General features: G+C 40.9%; 1 protein-coding gene across 1 annotated transcript; it reads left to right on the top strand.

The window, feature by feature from the left end:
• The first annotated feature begins 10396 nt into the window (after positions 1–10396).
• Positions 10397–20350, top strand: ETFBKMT (electron transfer flavoprotein subunit beta lysine methyltransferase). The gene is made up of 4 exons (XM_069585446.1): positions 10397–10563; positions 12652–13086; positions 15200–15330; positions 19395–20350. Exons 2-4 carry the CDS (start codon positions 12761–12763, stop codon positions 19736–19738), a joined length of 801 nt encoding a protein of 266 aa, XP_069441547.1. The 5' UTR covers positions 10397–10563; positions 12652–12760; the 3' UTR covers positions 19739–20350.
• The last annotated feature ends 1066 nt before the right edge of the window (positions 20351–21416 follow it).

Here is a 21416-nt window from a genome sequence, read left to right as displayed (position 1 = left end):
ATATTAAAAAACAAAGACATCACTTTACCAACAAAGGTCAGGATAATCAAAGCTACGGTTTTTCCAGTAATCATGTACAGATACGAGAGTTGGACCAAAAAGAAGACTGAGCGCTGAAGAATTGATGCTTTCTAACTGTGATGCTGGAGAAGACTCTGGAGAGTCCCTTGGACAGCAAGATCAAACCAGCCAATCCTAAAGGAAATCATCCCTGAATATGCATTGGAAGGGCTGATACTAAAGCTGAAGCTCCAATACTTTGGTCACCTGATGTCAAGAGCTGACTCATTGGAAAAGACCCTGATGCTGAGAAGATTGAAAGTAAAAGGAGAAGGGATGGCAGAGGATGAGATGGTTTGATGGCATCATCTATTCAATGGACATGAATCTGAGCAAACTCTGGGAGACAGTGAAGGACAGGTAATCCTGGCATGCTGTAGTCCATGGGGTTGCAGAGTGTAGGGCATGACTTAGCAACTGAAGAACAACACTTTAAGAATTCTGAGCATATCAGTTAAAAATCCAAGGATAATTTTCAATCAGTTGTGTGTGTGTGCTCAGCTGCTTCAGTCATGTCCAACGCTTTGTGACTCATTGGGCTATATAGCCCACTAGGCTCTTCTGTTCATGAGATTCTCCAGGACAGAATACTAGAGTGGGTTGCCATGCCCTCCTCCAGGGGATCTTTCTCAACCCAGGGATCAAGCCCAGGTCTCCTACATCTCCTACATTGCAGGTGAATTCTTCACCACTGAGCCATGGGGGAAGCCCTTTCAGTTACCTAAATTTTATTAATAGTTCTCACATTTCCCACCACCATAGGCATAAAATAATTTTTTTAAATTTAAACAACCTTTTAGGGAACTAAAGCACTGTGGTAGATATTTATTTATCTCCTAATGTGAGTTCCACCTTGCACTAATGCTGCTACTGTTGTTGCTGCTAAGTTGCTTCAGTCATGTCCGATTCTGTGTGACCCCAGAGACGGCAGCCCACCAGGCTTCCCCGTCCCTGGGATTCTCCAGGCAAGAACATTGGAGTGGGTGCCATTTCCTTCTCCAATGCATGAAAGTGAAAATTGAAACTGAAGTCACTCAGTCGTGTCCGACTCTTGGTGACCCCATGGACTGTAGCCCACTAGGCTTCTCCATCCATGGGATTTTCCAGGCAAGAGTACTGGAGTGGGGTGCCATTGCCTTCTCTGCTTGCACTAATGGTCAGATAATAAAGCAATAAATAAAATGGACAAAATCCCAGCCTTCAATAAGCATGTGGAAATTCAGTTACAGCAAAACACAAGTTAAAAACCACAATGAAATACTACCGTACTGCCAGTAGAATGGCTAAAATTGAAATGGGCCACAGTCCATGATGTAGACCTCTTACAGCTGGTGAGAATCTTAAAATGTCATAACCATTTTGGAAAACTGTTTGGTAGTTTCTTATAAAGTTAAACATATACCTATCCTATAGTCCAGTAATTCCCCTTCTAGATATTTACCCAAGAGAAATGAAAACATATGCCCACAAGAAGAATTCTAGAAAAATATTCATAGATACTTTATTAATAATGGCCTCAAACTGGAAATGATACAATTGTCAATAATCGGAAAAAGAAACAAACTGAAGTATGTTCACATAGTGGAATGCTACTGAACAAGAAAGAGGAGTGAAGGATCAACAATACAAACAACAGTGTAGCTGAATCTCAAAAACATTATGCTGAGCAAAAGAAGCCCAGATACAAAAAACTGTGTAATTTCATTTATGTAAAACTCTAGAACAGGTAAAGTTAATCTAGACTTCCCTGGTGGTCCAGTGGTTAAGAATTCGCTTGCCAGTGCAGGGAACACAGGTTCGATCCCTGGTCTGGGAAGATTCCACATGCTTTGGGGCAACAAAGCCCATGTGCCGCAACTATTGACCCCTTGCTCTAGAGCCTGCATGACACAACTACTGAAGCCTGAGAGCTCTAGAGCGCATGCTGTGCTACAAGAGAAGCCATAGGAAAGAGAAGTCCGCACACCACAACCAGGAAAAAGCCCGCCTGCAGCAATGAACACCCAGCATAGCCAAAACCAAAACAAAACACTTAAGCAATTGTTGAAGGAACTCCCTGACCATCCAGTGGTTAGGATTACACGCTTTCACTGCCAAGGGACGGGGTTCAATCCCTGGTTGGGGAACTAAGATCTTACAAGCCGGGCTTCCTTGGTGGCTCAGTAGTAAGGACTCTGCCTGCCAATGCAGGAGACATGGGTTCAATCTGGGAAGATCCCACATGCCGTGGAGGAGCTAAGCCCCTGTGCCACATCAGTGGAGCCTGTGCTTTAGAGTAGGGGAGCCACAACTACTGAAGCCCACGTGCCCTGGAGCCCATGCTCCGCAACAAGAGAAGTTACTGTAATGAGAGGCCAGCGCACCGCAACTCAAGAGGAGCTTATACAGCAACGAAGACTCAGGATAGCCAAAAACACATTTAAAAAGTAATTTAAAAAAAAGATTTCACAAGCCACACACCACGGCCAAACAAAAAACAAAACAGTAGAAGTTGGTCGAGTGTGTATGAAAGGTCATCAAAACGGGGGAAAGCAGTCGGAGTGGAAGTCAGAGAAGGAGCTGGGCTGGATATACCAGGAAGGAACAATAGGGCATTGTCAGAGGGCTCCAGTGAAGTGCTGATAACTTCACTTCCTTCTCAAAGGATCACTTTAGCTTTTTTGTTGTTAATAGACCACCGGGAGAAGAAGGGCAGAAATCTAGGCGTTGGTTCAGAGACCATCACAATAATCACCTGCCAGTGGCTGTACTGGAGGGAAGCACTGCAGGTGGTGAAGAGAGCTCAGATTCTAGTAAATTTTGAAGGTAAAACCTACGGATTTCCTGATGGATTAGTTGTGGAGTGTGTGTGCGTGTGTTTGTGTGAGACAGAGATAGAATCATGAGTGATACCAATTCTTTCATAAATTTTAGGCCTTCACTTTAATCAGTGATAAGTATTTCTGCTGCATCTTACAACTAAACACATATACCAGGGTGTGGTCAAATTGTGGGTGAGAATCTTGTGTATCATTTTTAAGTTTTTACCATTTTTGCTCAGAGACACCTAAATTACCACCAGATGGCACTATGGATTTAGTTGGTTGAGGATTTCACATCTCTGTGGGCCCACAATCTTTTTTTTTTATAACAGACTGGTCTTAAAGGGCCAGATGTCAGGATTTTTAGGCAAGATTTAGTGACAGGTGTTCAAAGTTTGTCTAGAGATTTCCCTGGTGGTCCAGTGGTTAAGACTCTGTGCCTCTACTGCAAGGGGTGTGGGTTTGATCCCTGATCAAGGAAATAAGATCTCATGCACTGTGAGGTGCAGCCAAAAATAAATAAATAAATAAAATAAAAGCTTGCCAAGTGACCAACTGAAGACTGCAAATGCAGATAAGGAACTGAGAAAAGGAAGCCTAAAAATGACATGGTGCTCTGGACTTTTTGCAAGGGCAGTTTGAGGGAGAAAAGAGGAAGCCAAAGCTCTAGAAAATCCAAAACCTCAAACTTCATTTAAAAGTATGCCAAGAAACACATTCTGGGATGGCAGAGGCAAATCACACTTTCCTGAGTACAATTTATCTGTTGTTCACATCTCAAGGCTGATTGAAGTAAATATTTTATTAGAAATATATTTACAAGCATTTACCTGATGGTCCAGTGGTTAAGAATCTACCTGCCAATACAGGAGACACAGCTTTGATCCCTGGTCAGGGAAGATCCCACACACTGGGGAATAACTAAATAATGAGCCTGCACTCAAGAGCCTGTGCTACACAACAAGAGAAGCCACAGCAATGAGAAGCCTGTACACTGCAAACCCCACCTCACAACAACTAGAGAAAGCCTACGCACAGCAACAAAGATTAAATGCAGCCAAAAATAAATAAATAAAAAAAATAATTTTAAAATAGCTATATTTACAAATTTATTTAGAATTAGTATTTATAAACATCTGCCAATTGTGTTATATTTATAAATAAATTCTCTAAAAAAGGTTATTTTTCTCTCATAATTCCAGATAATTCCACCAGCTTTATTGAACTATTCTTCCAGCACTGAGGAAAAACATAGATAAAAAATGCCTATTTTTAATGTGCCCAAATTGTGAAAGATCAGAAAAATAAAGCAACAATTTGGATGCTGAGACATTGTTAGTCTTTGAGGAAATGCAAATTAAAACCATGATGAACTAGCACTTCATGCCTCCTAGGACGTCTATAATCAGAAAGAAAGAAGTGTGGATGAGGATGTGGAATGTGTTGAGAAGCCAGAGCTTGTGTACTGAGTTAAGTATATGTAGAGGGCTTCCCTGTTGGCCCAGTAGTAAAGAATCTGGTGCCAATATAGGAGACACAGGTTCTGTCCCTGGTCCAGGAAGATTTCACACGCTACAGAGCAACTGTGTCTGTGCACCACAATTATTAAGCATGTACACTATTGCCTGGGAGCCACAACTACTGAGCCTGTTTGCCCTAGAGCCCGTACTCGGCAAGAAGAGAAGCCACCACTATGAGAAGCCTGTGCACCGAAACTGGAGAATAGTGCCCACTTGCAGCAAATAGAGAAAAGTCCATGCAGCAACAAAGGCCAAGTGCAGCTAAAAATAAATTATATGTATGTATAAGAATGGGCTTCTGTGATGGCTCAGTCAGTAAAGAATCCACCTGCAATGAGTGATACCTAGGCTTGATCCCTGGGTTGGGAAGATTCCCTGGAGGAGGGCATGGCAACCCACTGCAGTATTCTTGCCTGGAGAATCCCCATGGACAGAGGAGCCTCGTGGGCTGCAGTCCATTGGGTCACAAAGAGTTGGACATGAGTGAGTGACTAAGCACACATGCACATATATAAGAATATGCAGATTATGACCTGAATAATGAAGGGGCAAAAGTCACTCAGGGTCAGCATGTAACTCCCTCAGCAAATAAGCTCCCACTTTGGGGAAGTGAAGCCCATGGGTCATGTTAAGTGAAGATGTAGTTTCAATACACACACACAAAGGAAGCAGAATCACAAGATTTATTATTACAGATCCCAAAAGCAAGGGGGGTACACTGAGCTATAGGAAAGGAGAGCTAGGTAAACAGGAAGTGGAGAGCAGGGTAGCAAGCACCTGTTATTCAAGGTGGTTGGGCAGAGGTTGCTAACTTTCATCAGGCTTTCCCCTAAGTTGTTATTTTAAAAGGTGCCCTGCAGAAAGCAAAGCAGGAACTTACTGTGGGTATTATCAACTCAAGTTTTTTCTAAATGTTCAGACTCTTGGTGTGAGTCGTGTTTTCATATTGTAAAACGAATAGGTAGCAACACTTTGGCTACCTGATGTGAAGAGCTGACTCATTTGAAAAGACCCTGATGCTGGGAAAGATTGAAGGCAAGAGGAGAAGGGGACGACAGAGGATGAGATGATTGGATGGTATCACTGACTCAATGGACATGAGTTTGAGTAAACTCCGGGAATTGGTGATGGACAGGGAGGCCTGGAGTGCTGCAGTCCATGCGGTCACGAAGAGTCAGATATGACTGAGTGACTGAACTGAAGCAACCCAGAAAAACGAAATTATTTTTCTCATCTCTTTGAAAGACTGGGGTTTTCATTCACTGAATGATTGAAATGTAAAATGACAACCCTTTTGGAAAAGGTTTGCAGTTAATCACACCACCATGTGATTTAGCCATTTCACTCCTAAGTATTTGCCCAGTGAAAAAAAGAGCATATGTCTATAAAAGACTTGGGGCTCTGAAGGTGATGCTAGTGGTAAAGAACCTGGCTGCCAGTGCAGAAGATGTAAGAGACGCAAGTTCAATCCCTGGGTCAGGAAGATCCCCTGGAGAAGGAAATGGCAACCCACTCCAGTATTCTTGCCTGGAGAATCCCATGGATTCTATGGGGTTGCATGAAGTCAGACATGACTGAAGTGATTGAGCACATACAAAGACTAGTGCACAAGAGTTAGCAGCAGTTTTGTTTGTAATAGTAAACAAACAAACCCCCCCAGATATTCATCAACAGATAAAGGAATAAACACATATAATACATACATACTGGCTTTTCCAGTAGTCATGTAAGATATGAGAGTTGGACCATAAAGAATGCTGAGCACTGAAGTATTGATGCTTTGAATTGTGCTGGAGAAGACTCTTGAGAATTCCTTGAATTTAGTCAATCCTAAAGGAAGTCAACCCTGAATCTTCATTAGAAGGATGGATGCTGAAGCTGAAGCTCCAATACTTTGGCCACCTGATGGGAATAACTGACTCATTGGAAAAGACCCTGATGTTGGGAAAGATTGAAGGCAGGAGGATAAGGGGGAGACAGAGGATGAGATGGTTGAATGGCATCACCGACTCAATGGACATGAGTCTGAGCAAACTCTGGGAAATAGTCAAGGACAGGGAAGCTCGGTGTGCTGTAGTCCATGGGGTTGAAAAGAGTTGAATACAACTTAGCAACTGAACAACACAGCAACAACAATACATACATGCAATGGAAAATTACTTTGCAGTGAAAAGGAATGAATAACTGATGCATGAAATAGCATAGATGAATCTCAAAATAATTATGATGAGTGGAAAAAAAAGACCAAAAAAAAGAGTACATACTGTAAAACTGCATTTATATAAATATCTAGAAAATGCAAACTAATCTATACTGACAGAAAGCAGATCAGAGTCTACCTGGGGATAGAGAGGATATAGGGAAGGGCAAGAGGGAGGGATAACAGAGGGCACTGAAGATGTTCAGTCTCTTAATTTTGGGGAAAATTTCATAGCAACACATCAAAATGTACACTTGAAATTTGTGAAATTTATTGTATGTCAGTTCTACCTCAAAAAAGCTGTTAAAAATAAAATTTGGAAATGAGATACTGACATGTAATATTTGTTAATTTCCTCCTTTATTTGGTTTTTCTTTCACTTAACTGCATTTATTGAGTGTCTTAACTGTGGCAGAAGATAAAAGAGGAATGAAATGGTCTACCTCTAAGTCCAGTAGAGGAGCCAGACAATGATAGTTTGCATGGTATTCTTGCTGGACATGCCCATAGGAAGCTAATGAAATGTCAAGATCAGTGTGTGTGTTGTAGATGGTTTCTGAGGGCTTTAACTCTGAGCTGCATTCTGAAAAATGAGGAGGTGGTTAGGGACAGTGAGGAGGGGATGTATGTGTGGTGGGCCCGGTAACTTTGTTGGAAGCAAGGCATGAAGTGAGAGGACAAGGGCTTGCTACAAGAAAACAAACTGTAGGAGAGAAAGGGTTTTCTAAAGAAAAGATGGGTAAGCAGGGACTGATTACTAAGAGCTTAGGAAGCTGTGACCAGCAATTTGGCTCTGATATTTACTGCTTGGAAAGTCAGACAGGATTTCAAGCAGGGAAGAATGAGGTCAGATAGCATGGTGATTAAGAGCCCAGGTCAAGCTGATAAAGAAAAAAATGACATCTTGTCCTTGGATTGTCTATCATTATGGTTAAGCATAGCTAGCTTAACCATAGTGGCTCAGATGGTAAAGAATCTGCCTGCAATGAGGGAGGCCTGGGTCTGATCCGAGGGTTGGGAAGATCCCCTGGAGAAGGGAATGGCAACCCACTTAAGTATCTTTTCTGGAGAATCCCACTGACAGAGAAGTCTGGCGGAGTGCAGTCCATGGGGTCACAAAGTTGTACACCACTAAGTGACTACGCACACACACGCACATGGTTAAGCAAGCATATTTAATTGGTCTCCAAGTCCTGCCAATGGCTTTTGCTGAGTCACGCTCAGATGTGTCCATTTCTTCCCATGCCTTCATTAATTCTTGCTTGGGTTACCACCAGGTTCTTCTACTGATGTCTCCTCAGTTCAACCTCTTTGTTTGATACCCACAGTTTAAAACTGTTTTCTAAAACTCAAATCTGATCCCGTCATTCTTCACTGAAAACTTGATCTTCATCTTCCAGTTTTGTGTCTTATTAATACCAACACTAACTCCATAGTTTCAGTAACGATAATCACACTGTTCAGATATGTCAGGAACTATGCCAAGCACTTTACTTTCTATCTCATTAAATCTTCTCAATACATTGTTATTATCATCATCATTATTTTACAGATGAGAACACTGATACTTAGTGTAGGGAAGGTAAAGCATTTCTTTACCTTCTTATGTTCACTGTCTGGGATCTGTAAATTATTAAACTCACAAAAGACAGCTTAACAGGTAAAAAAAACCCAAGTTTACATATGCAACACATACCATACACACAGGAGAATTCAGTGATGAGCAGCTCATAGGGAGTGGCTAAATTTTTGTGTTTATATATCTAACTCAGTTGGTGTTGATGAAAAATTAATCAATAGTAGATCTAAAGAAGAAATAGAGGTGTTCTTTTTTTTTTCTAGCCAACCTGAAGGCTATAACAGTAGAGACAGTCAGATAACTCTGCAGATTGTTCCCCTTGGTTAGAAGTCAAAAGCACATTTATATATTTTTGAGACAAAGGATCATTCATCAAACCGGTACACTGACATTTTACAGTTTAGTAGAGACATGAAGTCCAGACCTACATGTAGGAAGGGAGCAGCAGGTCACCATGACCCCTTACAGGATTAGGAAAGGAATGTTATCTTCTAAGGAGTCACATTGCTGGCGTCAGAAGAAGGGAAAAACTAACTTTATGGTTGAGCAGACATTTCTGTGTTTGAAGAGGTCTGGTTAATGTATAATTAAGAAGCACATTGCACATTGGGGAGAGCCCTGTCTGGGAGGGCATGTGTTATGCTTAAATTTTCTTGTCCTGCCTTAAAAAACATACATTTTATTCCATCATAGGTGATTGGGAAAGAGCTTATAGGAATGACATTTCGGAAAGATCAGTGTTTTTCTAGGAGAATAGATAAGAGATATGATAATCTTGAGACAATGTCTGTTTGGGTGTGGTGTCCACTTTTCAAGTCCAAGAAGATTAAGAGTGTTCTCAAGGAGGGGTTTTACGACAATTGAGTTCTTTGGGGAGAGTCTGCTTTAGGCAGATAAGAGATTTCAGAAACTCAAATCTCTTTCACTCAAAACAATTCCTGTGCTACAGTGGCATATCCTGATCCCTATTCATTAGGAAAGTTTAATAATGTGCCCAAGGTCACACAGCTAATAAGTATACTTAAATAACTTGTTCAAAATAACCTTGAAAGACAAATTTGAGTATGAAATATATATTTTTTAACTTGCAAGAGTGTCCAGTTATTAGGGAATTGGAACGTGTACAAAGATGCAGGCAGATATTTAAAGGCAAAAATCACAAGGTCAGATGATAGCTCAGTTGTTACCAAACAATTGACAGGTCTGCTCGGTTGCATTTGGGTCAATGTTGATAAAAGAGAGACAATTCTTTCTCTCAGTTAAAAAGAACAAAAGAGACTTCCCTGGCTGTCCTGCGGTAAAGACTCCAGGCTTCCACTGCAGGGAGCACAGGTTCAATCCCTGATCTAGGAACTAAGATTTTGCCCCTCGACAAAAATAAATACATAAATAAAAATAAAAAAATCAACAGCAAACAATAGAGAAGAAAGTCCAGGTTTGCTTCTCACGGCTTACAGTCTGTTTCTCTTGGCTTATCTGCTTAGCTTATCTTGTAGGAATCCTTTTATTTTGGACTATGGAATGAAAGTTTCAGGAAAAAAAAAAACATTTAAATTGCACAATAGTGAATGGGATAGAAAAGGCAGGATTGCAGAGAGACCAGTTGCTGGAATTCAGGCGAGCAATCACAAGGCAGAACTAAGGGCAAGGCAAGAGGAATGGAAAGAAGATCAATTTGAAAACTGTCTCTGTGATAGAATACATTAGCTGGTTAAAAACTAAAATCCTGAGACAAACCGATCTGGATTTTTTTTTTTTTTTGCCACACAGTGTGGCATGTGGGATCTTAGTTTTCAGACAAGGGATCATGCCCCCTGCATTGGGATAACCACTGGACTGCCAGGGAAGTCTCTAGATCTTGAACATCTATTAGGAATTATGACTAACAATAGAATCAGTGAGCATTAATTGAAATGACAAGTTACAATTAAAGAAACAAAAAAGATTGTACGTGCATGAAAATTATTATAATAGGGAGGACATATTATGATTTAATCTCAGTTGAGTGTGTCATTAAGGGTTTCTACTGTGTCTATTTGCCTCACCACCCTATGCCCAGTACCTAGAAGTGTGATTAGCACCAAGCAGATGCTCCATGGCTTTAGAGCATATTTTTTAGAAATCAGTATTTGACATTCCCTTATTTTCCAAGCGAGGTCAGGGCACCCTCTGGTTTCACATTCTGTCCCTTTAAGAAGCCCGGGTGAAGGGAGAGAGCGCTGCCGGGAAGGAAGGCGGAGCAGGAGGTCAGGGCAGGGGCGGGGACAGGGGTGCTGGTAGCAGGCTACACCGGGAACTCTGGATCCCGAGTGCAGTTGTAAAGAAAGCGCCAAAAGAGGCGCAAAGGCAAAGTGACTGACTTGCCCTGTGCTTTGCTCCCCAGGGTGATGTTAGCGCAGACAGGTAAGGAGAAAAGGAAGACTGTGCCTGCCCCTTTAAGGCTGACTCCCGTCCTCCTAGGAGGAAAATAACGTGCTAACGCTTTTGGAGCTTGCACTTTTAAACCTGTCTTCTTACTAATTAATCCAAATACCCAGTGTCCCCCGCTTAATCACATATTCATAACAGATGCTTCATTGGTTCTTGGCGTGGGAGGGAGCGGCATCGGTTTGGATGACACTATGTCCAAAATCGTCTCGTATTTGCTCTGCTTTCTTTTTAAACCTTAGACTCAAGGGCTGACCCAGTCCTTCCTACACAATTAGTCCAGTGAGGTCAGGCTGTTAAGAGAGCATGTGATTACAAGGGCATAAATGTGGGCTGACACCCACTTAAAATCTATCCCGAGTTCACAGACTAGTGGCCTGACAGGCATTTTGACCCTCCTTCTGTCTTGACATTTTAATTAATTTCCCGCGTTTAAAAGTGGGAATTTTATTGTTATTTTTCGGGTGGGGACTTGCAGCAGATGGGATCTTAGTTCCAGGAGCGGGGATTGTGCCCTCTTCATTGGGAGTCTTAGCCACTGGACTGCCGGGGAAGTCTGTGGATTATCTCGAAAAATGGAAAGATCTGGCCATATGTCCCAGGACAGGCTACAGCTTGCTGGCTCCGTTGGACTGTTTTGAAACACTTTCTAGTTTGCCACAGCCTCTCTGTTATCAGCAACCAGCCTGCATCCCTCATTTATCACCAGTCTGGCCCCAGATAGGCATTTGAGTTTGGGGCCCCTACCCTTGGGCAGCAAGGAGATCAAACCAGTCAATCCTGAAGGAAATCAAACCTGAATATTCATTGGAAGGACTCATGCTGATGCTGAAGCTAAAGTTTCAGTACTTTGGCCACCTGATGGGGAGAGCTGACTTATTGGAAAAAACCCTGATGCTGGGAAAGATTGAGGGCAGGAGGAGAAGGGGGTGACAGAGGATGAGATTGTTGGATGGCATCACTGACTCAAGGGTCATGAGTTTGAGCAAACTCTGGAGGACAGGGAAGCCTGGAAGCGCTGCAGTTCATGGTGTTGCAAGAGTCGGACTTGACTTAGCAACTGAACAACTCTAAATATTTGGGTGAATTTAAGACTATTTAAAATATTTATGCAGAACAGACAAAAGGTTCCAAACAACTTGGTGTATAATTTGTGTTTAAACTTCTCTTCCTCATTCCTACTTATTCTTAATCAAAATGTCTATTAAGTCTAGGTTTCATGAAGATGACTCATCAGAGGTATTTACAGAAAGTGATTTGATATTCTTTTATTACAATTAAATCCATAGTATTTTTTGTTTGTTTTAGGAAAAAAACAATTACATTGCTGTTTTATGCTAGGGCTTTTTTTTTTTTTCGGTTGGGCTGGGTCTTTGTTGCAGTGGACAGGCTTCTCTAGCTGTGGTGCGCTGACTGTAGAACATGAGGACTCAGTAGTTGTGACAAGCAGTCTTAGTTCCAGACCAGGGATTGAATCTGTTGCATTGAAAGGTGGATTCTTAACCACTGGACCACCAGGAAAGTCCCCATATGCTAGGGTTATCTTAATTGACCGGTCCGTATAATTTATATATCTCTAACCACAGCTACAGTTTGATAATCTGCACGACTCTTGGCTAGACTCCATAAAGGCAAGAACTGTGTTTGCCCTGATTACCTGCTCTATTCTATCACTAGAATCTAAGTTTCCTCAAGATGGGGACTTTTGTTTATTTTGTTCACGGTTATCAAGCACAGTGTCTGCTTAAAGGAGAATGATTTATTAAATGAATGAAATAATGTTAAGTGTATACCTTATTTTATATAACAGGGATGTTCCTGAGGATTCTATCAAAATCAAATGCTTGTATATTTGGTTTTCTAAATTATTAAACAGATTCTGTTGTTCACAAAGAATGAAAAGGCATGTTTTAGAAGATTGGATTTTCCTAAATTAACACACAAAAACTTTTCATCTAAAGTAAACTTGCACTTGTGCATCATCTGCTATAGAGGTAACACTAATATTTTCTTGCTATGTGATAGGATTTGGAAATGTTAGAGTTTTCATTATTATGTTTTTAGAGGTCCAGTGACTCCAGCTGAGATCAGTTTGGCAACCAGACTCTTTCCCCAGGAGAAGCAGCTCTTAGCAAGAGCAACACCAGCACACCTGTGCTTTGGGACCAGACTGATGGCTTTGAGCCCAGGCTGGAGAGTGTTTGCATCATTTCCCATGAACCACTATGTTGTCCTCTGGAAGGCTGTGAGAAGCAGTGGCTTCCTCTTGTTTCCTTGGGGTCACTGCCCCTGGAGAGGAACTGGAAGCCTTTTGGACCCTAAGATGAAAGCTTTCCTGGAAGAGAACACTGAAGTCACCAGCAGTGGCAGCCTCACCCCTGAAATCCAGTTGCGGCTTTTGACCCCTAGATGCAAGTTCTGGTGGGAGAGAGCTGACCTGTGGCCCCTCAGGGATCCTTACTGGGCAATCTACTGGCCAGGGGGCCAAGCCCTATCTAGGTACGTATGGCCTTACGTGAAGCAGGAACCTTTATGGCTCCTCACCACCTCTCTCTTTTCTGTCCCTTCCAACTCCACATTCTCCCTGCTCCTCAGAAAAACCCCAAACCCTTTTATTAGAGTTTAGGAACAGAGAAATCCTAGGTCAGCTGTCAAGACCCTAGGGAACTGGTAATGATCCAGAAATCTCACACTATTATCAGGTTCATGGTTTGTGATGCCCATGCAGATCCTTGGTGGAACTTAAAGCCCCCCACTCCTTCTCCTGGTTTAATTCTGTAAATGTTGCTCCCTCTACCACTGCCTTTTCCCAAGCGCCCAAAGAATGAGGGATACGAGTGATTGGGACATCACTCAGGTGGACTTGAATCTGCATTTTTAAGGTCCCCCCTTTCAACTCCCCATACTGCAAAGGTCTTCTTTAGGACATTTTCTCACATATACACACAAAGCTTTTTATTAAAACAGTCACTGAAACAAATGCAAGAACTTTCAGCATTTTAATCTAATCTTTGCTCTTAGATTGGTAAATAATTTAATTTTTTAATGCCTTGATGTTACAAAACTGTGAAAGGAAATGTATAAGAACTTCTCTTTCACAGGAATGGTATGGTCTAGTAGAACTCAGATTGTATTCAGTTTTTTAAATTTATTTCTTTGGCCACGCTGTGTGGTGTGTGGGGTCTTAGTTCCCCGACCAGGGATCGAACCTGCATCCCCTGTATTGGAAGCATGGAGTTTTAACCACTGGACTGCCAGTGAAGTCCAGTTTGTACATAGTTTTAAATGCAAAATAAATAAATGCAAACATAGAGCTTTTTGGAAAACCCTGAGTTCTGGAAAACTTTCCAGGTGGTATCAATTCCAATTTTCTGGCTGTTGTGTTGCCAAATTTTCCTATATTTACTTGTATCATTAAAAAAAAATAAGTGATATCTTTGCAAGTGATACCTATGCGAATTGTTATGTATCAACTCCAAATATAAGGGCAATCAGATTCCTTAGGAGACTGAATCAGAGGTCACAAATTGGTGATCCACAGATGTGTTTTCTGTTTTAAAAAAATGGATATGTTTTTGTAAACTTTTAAACTTGTTTTACTTATAAACTTTACAACAATCGGTTGCTATCATTTAAAACTTGAAGCATGTAAAAATTTACTTCAATTGAAAAATAAGAATCTCTGGGGAGTTACTTGGCACTTTCACTGCCTGGTCCAATTTCAGTCCCTATTCAGGGAACTAAGATCCTGCAAGCCAAAACATATGGCAAAAAAAAAAAAAAAAAAAATCTCTGCTAACATCAGATTTAAATCTCTGCTTACACCTAATTTCTGTTGTGGCAACTGTTACCTCAAGATGGATAACAGCTGTCCCTTTAGATGGGGCACTACACCCCTGCCTTGCCATTGTTCCTTAGTCTGTCTTTGGATTTCAGGATCTCAGGGATAGGCCCTTGGCAGTGAAAATGTGGAGTCCTAACCACTGGACCACCAGGGAATTTCCTCTGCTCTTTATTTTTCCAGTACTGAGGTCAAGTGTCAGTTGACATTTATTATTTCAGTGTTTGCCCATTCATCTTCACTTGTTTGGTAAATGCTTAACCCAGGTCCACATTCTTTGGTTGAACTGGACTTTGATGGTACTTTTCTAGAGAGGTCATTTTTATACCATTCAAGCTGTAGGTAAAACCACTTTCTGATGAACAATGAAAAGGAGAGAGTGAATTCTGGATCTAACTTACTGAGTCCTGATTATAACAGTATTTTGTCAGTCTGTATTTTTGGTGGTTGGTACTTTCTGATTCGTAGTAAATGGTCAATACTTTAAAAAGTTGACTTTAAAAGCGTGATTAGTCGGTTGTATGGAACTGCTCTTCACACTTGGTAAAGTAACAGACTAAAACGACTAGGTCCTCTCTCTGCCATCTCTGCCCAGCTCTTAAAACTGACATTTTTTTCTCACTCTATTCAGGCCAAACTTGCCAATGTCAGACTGAATTCTTCTGCTAAGTTTCACTATTTCCTTGTCCAATCAATCCAAAGAAAAAATATTGGACACCTCTTACTGACCTCCCATCTGTCTTAGATTATATTTTCCCTTTTCTAATTTAGGTATCTTTTGGATAATCCTGATGTTGTCAGAGGAAAATCTGTGTTAGATATTGGGAGTGGATGTGGAGCTACAGCCATCGCTGCTAAGATGAGTGGAGCCTTCAGGATCTTGGCCAATGACATAGACCCTAGTAAGACTGTCATATTTTTGAATATTTTGAACTCATCTATTTTTTTCCTCCAGGATAAATATCTACAGTTGCTCCAACACCATAAGCCATTTCCATGTTGTACTTCATAATCTAATATGGTGAACTCAGTGTGACATTGTCTGTGGGAACCCTGTAAGGCCTGAGTTGATGGTGCATTTTTGACAGGAGGACTTTTATTTGTATCTGGCAGATATCCCAAAGTGATACCAACCTGGGAAAAGTTATTGTTGGTCATCTCTGGGCTAGGGATTTCCTGAAATATGTAGGTAGTGTTTATTTGACCAAAACCCAAGTGAAGATAGACCTGGGCGTTTGAGGGAGGTTTTATTCCATTCGAACCCAAGCTGAGGCAGGTAAATGTTAATTTTACCTGATTTTCTCTAGTTTTCCCTTTCGTTGAGGATCTAGCCCTTGAGCCTTATTATAAATAGGACTCTCAGTTCCAAGTTGTTATCCTGCTCAAACATAAGCCTTGTTTCCCTGTCTCTTGTACAGCCGTGACAAACAAAAGTCTTCATTGTTATCCAACTCTTTGTGACCCAATGGACTGCAGCCCACCAGGCTCCCCTGTCCTTCACTATCTCCCAGAGTTTGCTCAGATTTATGGCTGTTGAGTCAGTGATGCTGTCTAACCATCTCATCCTTTGCTGCCCCTTCTCCTTTTGCCTTCAATCTTTCCCAGCACCAGGGTCTTTTCCAATGAGTTGGCTCTTCCAATCAGGTGGCTAAAATATTGGGGCTTCAGCATCAGTCCTTCCAATGAATATTCAGGGTTGATTTCCTTTTGGATTGACTGGTTTGATCTTCTCGCAGTCCAAGGGACTCTAAAGAGTCTTTTCTAACACCACAGTTCAAAATCATCAATTCTTCAGTGCTCAGCCTTCTTTAAAGTCCAACTCTCACATTCATACATGACTACTGGAAAAACCATAGCTTTGACTATATGGACCTTTGTTGGCTTTGTGATATCTCTGCTTTTTAATACACTGTTTATGTTTGTTATAGCTTTCCTTCCAAGGAGTAAGCATTTTTAAAAATTTCATGGCTGCAGTCTCCATCAGCAGTGACCTTGGAGCCCAGGAAAATAAAACCTGTCACCGCTTCCACTTTCACCCTCTGTTTGACATGAAGTGATGGGACCAGATGCTATGATCTTAGTTTTTTGAATGTTGAGTTTTAAGCCAGTATTTTTTAACTGTCTTCTTTCAACCTTATCAGGAGGCTCTTCAGTTCTTTACTTTCTGCCATTGGAGTGGTCAGTCAGTCAGTTCAGTTGCGCAGTCATGTCTGACTCTTTGCGATCTCATGAATTGCAGCATGCCAGGCATCCCTGTCCATCACCGACTCCCAGAGTTTACTCAAACTCATGTCCATCGAGTCGGTGATGCCATCCAACCATCTCATGTACTGTCGTCCCCTTCTCCTCCTGCCCTCAATCCCTCTCAGCATCAGAGTCTTTTCGAATGAGTCAACTCTTTGCATCAGGTGGCCAAAGTATCAGAGTTTCAGCTTTAGCACCAGTCCTTCCAGTGAACACCCAGGACTGATCTCCTTCAGAATGGACTGGCTGGATCTCCTTGCAGTTCAAGAGACTCTCAAGAGTCTTCTCCAACACCACTGCTCAAAAGCATCAACTCTTCGGTGCTCAGCTTTCTTCACAGTCCAACTCTCACATCCATACATGACCACAGGAAAAACCATAGCCTTGACTAGACGGATCTTTGTTGGCAAAGTAATGTCTCTGCTTTTTAATATGTTATCTAGGTTGGTCATAACTTTCCTTCCAAGGAGTAAGCGTCTTTTAATTTCATGGCTGCAATCACCATCTGCAGTGATTTTGGAGCCCCCCAAAATAAAGTGTGACATTGTTTCCACTGTTTGCCCATCTATTTCCCATGAAGTGATGGGACCAGATGCCATGATCTTCGTTTTCTGAATGTTGAGCTTTAAGCCAACTTTTTCACTTTCCACTTTCACTTTCATCAAGAGGCTTTTTAGTTAAGCTTTAAGCCAACTTTTTCACTCTCCTCTTTCACTTTCATCAAGAGGCTTTTTAGTTCCTCTTCACTTTCTGCCACAAGGGTGGTGTCATCTGCATATCTGAGGTTATTGATACTTCTCCCGGCAGTCTTGATTCCAGCTTGTATTTCTTCCAGCCCAGCGTTTCTCATGATGTACTCTGCATATAAGTTAAATAAGCAGGGTGACAGTATACAGCCTCGACTACTCCTTTTCCTATTTGAAACCAGTCTGTTGTCCCATGTCCAGTTCTAACTGTTGCTTCCTGACCTGCATATAGGTTTCTCAAGAGGCAGGTCAGGTGGTCTGCTATTCCCATCTCTTTCAGAATTTTCCACAGTTTATTGTGATCCACACAGTGAAAGCCTTTGGCATAGTCAATAAAGCAGAAATAGATGTTTTCCTGGGACTCTCTTGCTTTTTCCATGATCCAGTGGATGTTGGCAATTTGATCTCTGGTTCCTCTGCCTTTTCTAAATCCAGCTTGTTCATCTATAATTTTTCCATTCAGTGACTCCTGAAGCCTAACTTGAAGGATTTTGAGCATAATCTTACTAGCGTGTGAAATGAGTTCAATTGTACAGTAGTTTGAACGTTCTTTGACATTGCCCTTCTTTGGGATTGGAATGAAAACTCACCCTTTCCAGTCCTGTGACTACTGCTGAGTTTTTGAAATTTGCTGACACACTGAATGCAGCACTTTAACCACATCATCTTTTAGGATTTGAAATAGCTCAGCTGGAATTCTATCACCTCTACTAGCTTTGTTCATAGTGATGTTTCCTAAGGCCCACTTGACTTCACACTCTAAGATGTCTGGCTCTAGGTGAGTGACCACACCATTGTCATTGTCTGAGTCATTCGGGCCTTTTTTGTATAGTTCTTTGGTGTATTCTTGCCACCTCTTCTTAATCTCTTCTGCTTTTGTTAGGTCCTTACCATTTCTGTCCTTCATCACGCCCATCCTTGCATGAAATGTTCCCTTAATGTCTCAAATTTTTCTCGAGATCTCCAGTCTTTCTATTCTGTTGTTTCCCTCTATTTACATTGTTCATTTAAGAAGACCTTCCTATCTCTCTTGGCTATTCTCTGGAACTCTGTATTCAGTTGGGTTTATCATTCCCTTCCTCCCTTGCCTTTTGCTTTTCTTCTTTCCTCAATCTTTTGTAAGACCTTCTCAGACAACCACTTTGCTTTCTTGCATTTCTTTTGCTTTTCATCACTACCTCCTGTACAATGTTTCAAACTTGTGTCTGTAGTTCTTCAGGCACTCTGTCTACCAGATCTAATCTCTTGAATCTATTCATCAACCCCACTATATATTGATAAGGGATTTGACTTAGGTCATACCTGAATGACCCAGTGGTTTTCTCTACTTTCTTCAATTTAAGCCTGAATTTTGCAATAAGGAGCTCATGATCTGAGCCACAGTCAGATCCAGGTCTTGATTTTACTGACTGTATAGAGCTTCTCAGTCTTCAGCTGCAAAGAATATAATCAATCTGATTTTGATGTTGGTGATGATGATGATGATCTGGTGATATCCTTGTGTAGAATTGTCTCTTGTGTTGTTGGAAAAGGGTGTTTGTTATGACCAGTGTGTTCTCTTGACAAAACTCTGTCAGCCATTGCCTTGCTTCATTTTGTACTCCAAGGCCATACTTGCCTGTTACTCCAGGTATCTCTTCACTTCTAGTTTTACATTCCACCCCACTAGGTTGACAAGGACATCTTTTTTTGGTGTTAGTTCTAAATGGTCTTGTTGAGATAAGCAAATATTCCTTAAAACTTCTGCTTTTCCAGGTGTGTGGTATTATTTGCTTTGTTTTCAGAATAGTCATATACTTGAGCATTGGAGGAAATAGCTTATATTGGCATATAGTTTAGGCTTCTTTACCTAAAAAAACAGCTTTCAACAGAAAGGGGAAAAAAACCTTTTGGAGATTCTCTAAATTATTTAAATTAATCAGTAGGAAATTAAAATAACCTAGCATATACCAATTCACCATGTCCTCTTTTTAAAGTTGCAGGAATGGCTATTACACTAAATTGTGAGTTGAACCAACTGAATCCTTTTCCCATTTTAATCAAAAACATTTTGGATTTGGAACAAGATAAGTGGGACCTTGTTGTGCTTGGAGATATGTTTTATGATGAAGACCTTGCAGACAGTCTGCTTCAATGGCTGAAGAACTGCTTTGAGACCCACAGAACTCAAGTACTGATTGGTGATCCTGGGCGACCCCAATTCAGTGGACACAGCATTCAGCATCAACTGCACAAAGTAGCAGAATATTCACTTCCAGAGCCTACAAGGCAGGATAACAATGGACTGACAACAAGCACAGTGTGGCAGTTTCAGCCTTGAGCTGTTGAAGTTCCTCCAATAGGGGATATCGCTATGTTTGGGTTTAACCTGAAAAGACTGTCTGGTTCAAAGAAGGTGATTTGTGTTAAATGGTAAATCTTGCTTCGAAAATATGAAGGTTAAAATTTTGTCAGCCTTTGTCATATAACTTGTTCTACAGTAAGCCAAATGCAGAAATCTCTATCTGTAATTTATTTTTTTCTAGTTTTACTGCTATGCTTAGTTGTTCTGTTATGTCAAACTCTTTGCAGTCCATGGACTGTAGCCCAACAGGCTCTTCTGTCCATAGGGATTCTCCAGGCAAGAATATTGGAGCAGGTTGCCATACCTTCATCCTGCTATAGAAATATAATTATACAAGGCAGTATCCAATAGTAACTACATGTAATTTAAGTAGCAGAGAGGAATTCGATTTTTTAAAGTTTTTTGGAATTAGATGTTTTCACAGAGTCTGTTTCTATAGTTGAGAACTACAGTGTATCTTTGAATTAAAATAAAAAATACAGAAGAATACTATATTAAAATTACCTGTAAATATCAGAGATGCAGTTAGTAGGGGATTAAGTACATGGGCTCATGTTAATAGTAATAAATTGGTACTGTACTTCAAAAGGTTATTGTATTAAATGAAAGTATAAAGTGCCTAGTATAGGTTAGTACACAATAGGGCATCAATTAAGAAACATAGATAAAAATAAAGAGTTTAGAAGGTTTGTAACATTGTACAAGAGACAGTGATCAAAACCATCCCCAAGAAAAAGAAATGCAAAAAGGCAAAATGGTTGTCTGAGGAGGCCTGACAAATAGCCGAGAAAAGAAGAGAATCAGAAGGCAAAGGAGAAAAGGAAATATATACCCATTTGAAAGCAGAGTTCTCAAGAATAGCAAAGAGAGATGAGAAAACCTTCCTAAGTGAAGGAAGTGTAAAGTAAAAGAGGAAAACAATAGAATGGGAAAGACTAGAGATCTCTTCAAGAAAATTAGAGATACCAAGGGAACATTTAATGCAAAGATGGGCACAATAAAGGACAGAAACAGTATGGACCTAACAGAAGCAGAAAATATTAAGAAGAGGTGGCAAGAATACACAGAAGAACTATACAAAAAAGATCTTCATGACCCAGATAACTGCTATGGTGTAGTTATAGGCATCAACAGTATGTGAACCAAGAACTTCCAGATGTACAAGATGGATTTAGAAAAGACAGAGGATCCAGAGATCAAATTGCCAACATTCACCGACAGCCAGACATCCTGGAGTGTGAAGTCAAGTGGGCCTTAGGAAGCATTACTATGAACAAAGCTAGTGGAGATGATGAAATTCCAGCTGAGCTATTTGAAATCCTAAAAGATGATGCATGCTGTTAAAGTGCTGCACTCAAATTTAGAAAATTTGCTGCCAGCAAATTTAGAAAACTCTGCAGTGGCCAGAGGACTGGAAAAGGTCAGTTTTCATTCCAATCCCAAAGAAGGGCAAGCCAAAGAATGTTCAGACTACCGCAAAACTGTACACATTTCACATGCTAGGCAGCTAATGCTCAAATTCCTCCAAGCTGGGCATCAACAGTACGTGAACCAAGAACTTCCAGATATACAAGCTGGATTTAGAAAAGGCAGCGGAACCAGAGATCAAATTGCCAACATCCACTGAATAATAGAAAAAGCAAGAGAATTCCAG

Source organism: Ovis canadensis, chromosome 3 (genome assembly GCF_042477335.2).
Source record: "Ovis canadensis isolate MfBH-ARS-UI-01 breed Bighorn chromosome 3, ARS-UI_OviCan_v2, whole genome shotgun sequence".
Taxonomy (NCBI): domain Eukaryota; kingdom Metazoa; phylum Chordata; class Mammalia; order Artiodactyla; family Bovidae; genus Ovis; species Ovis canadensis.
The sequence above is the reverse complement of the archived record's forward strand: the minus strand, read 5'-3'. Positions and strand labels throughout refer to the sequence as shown.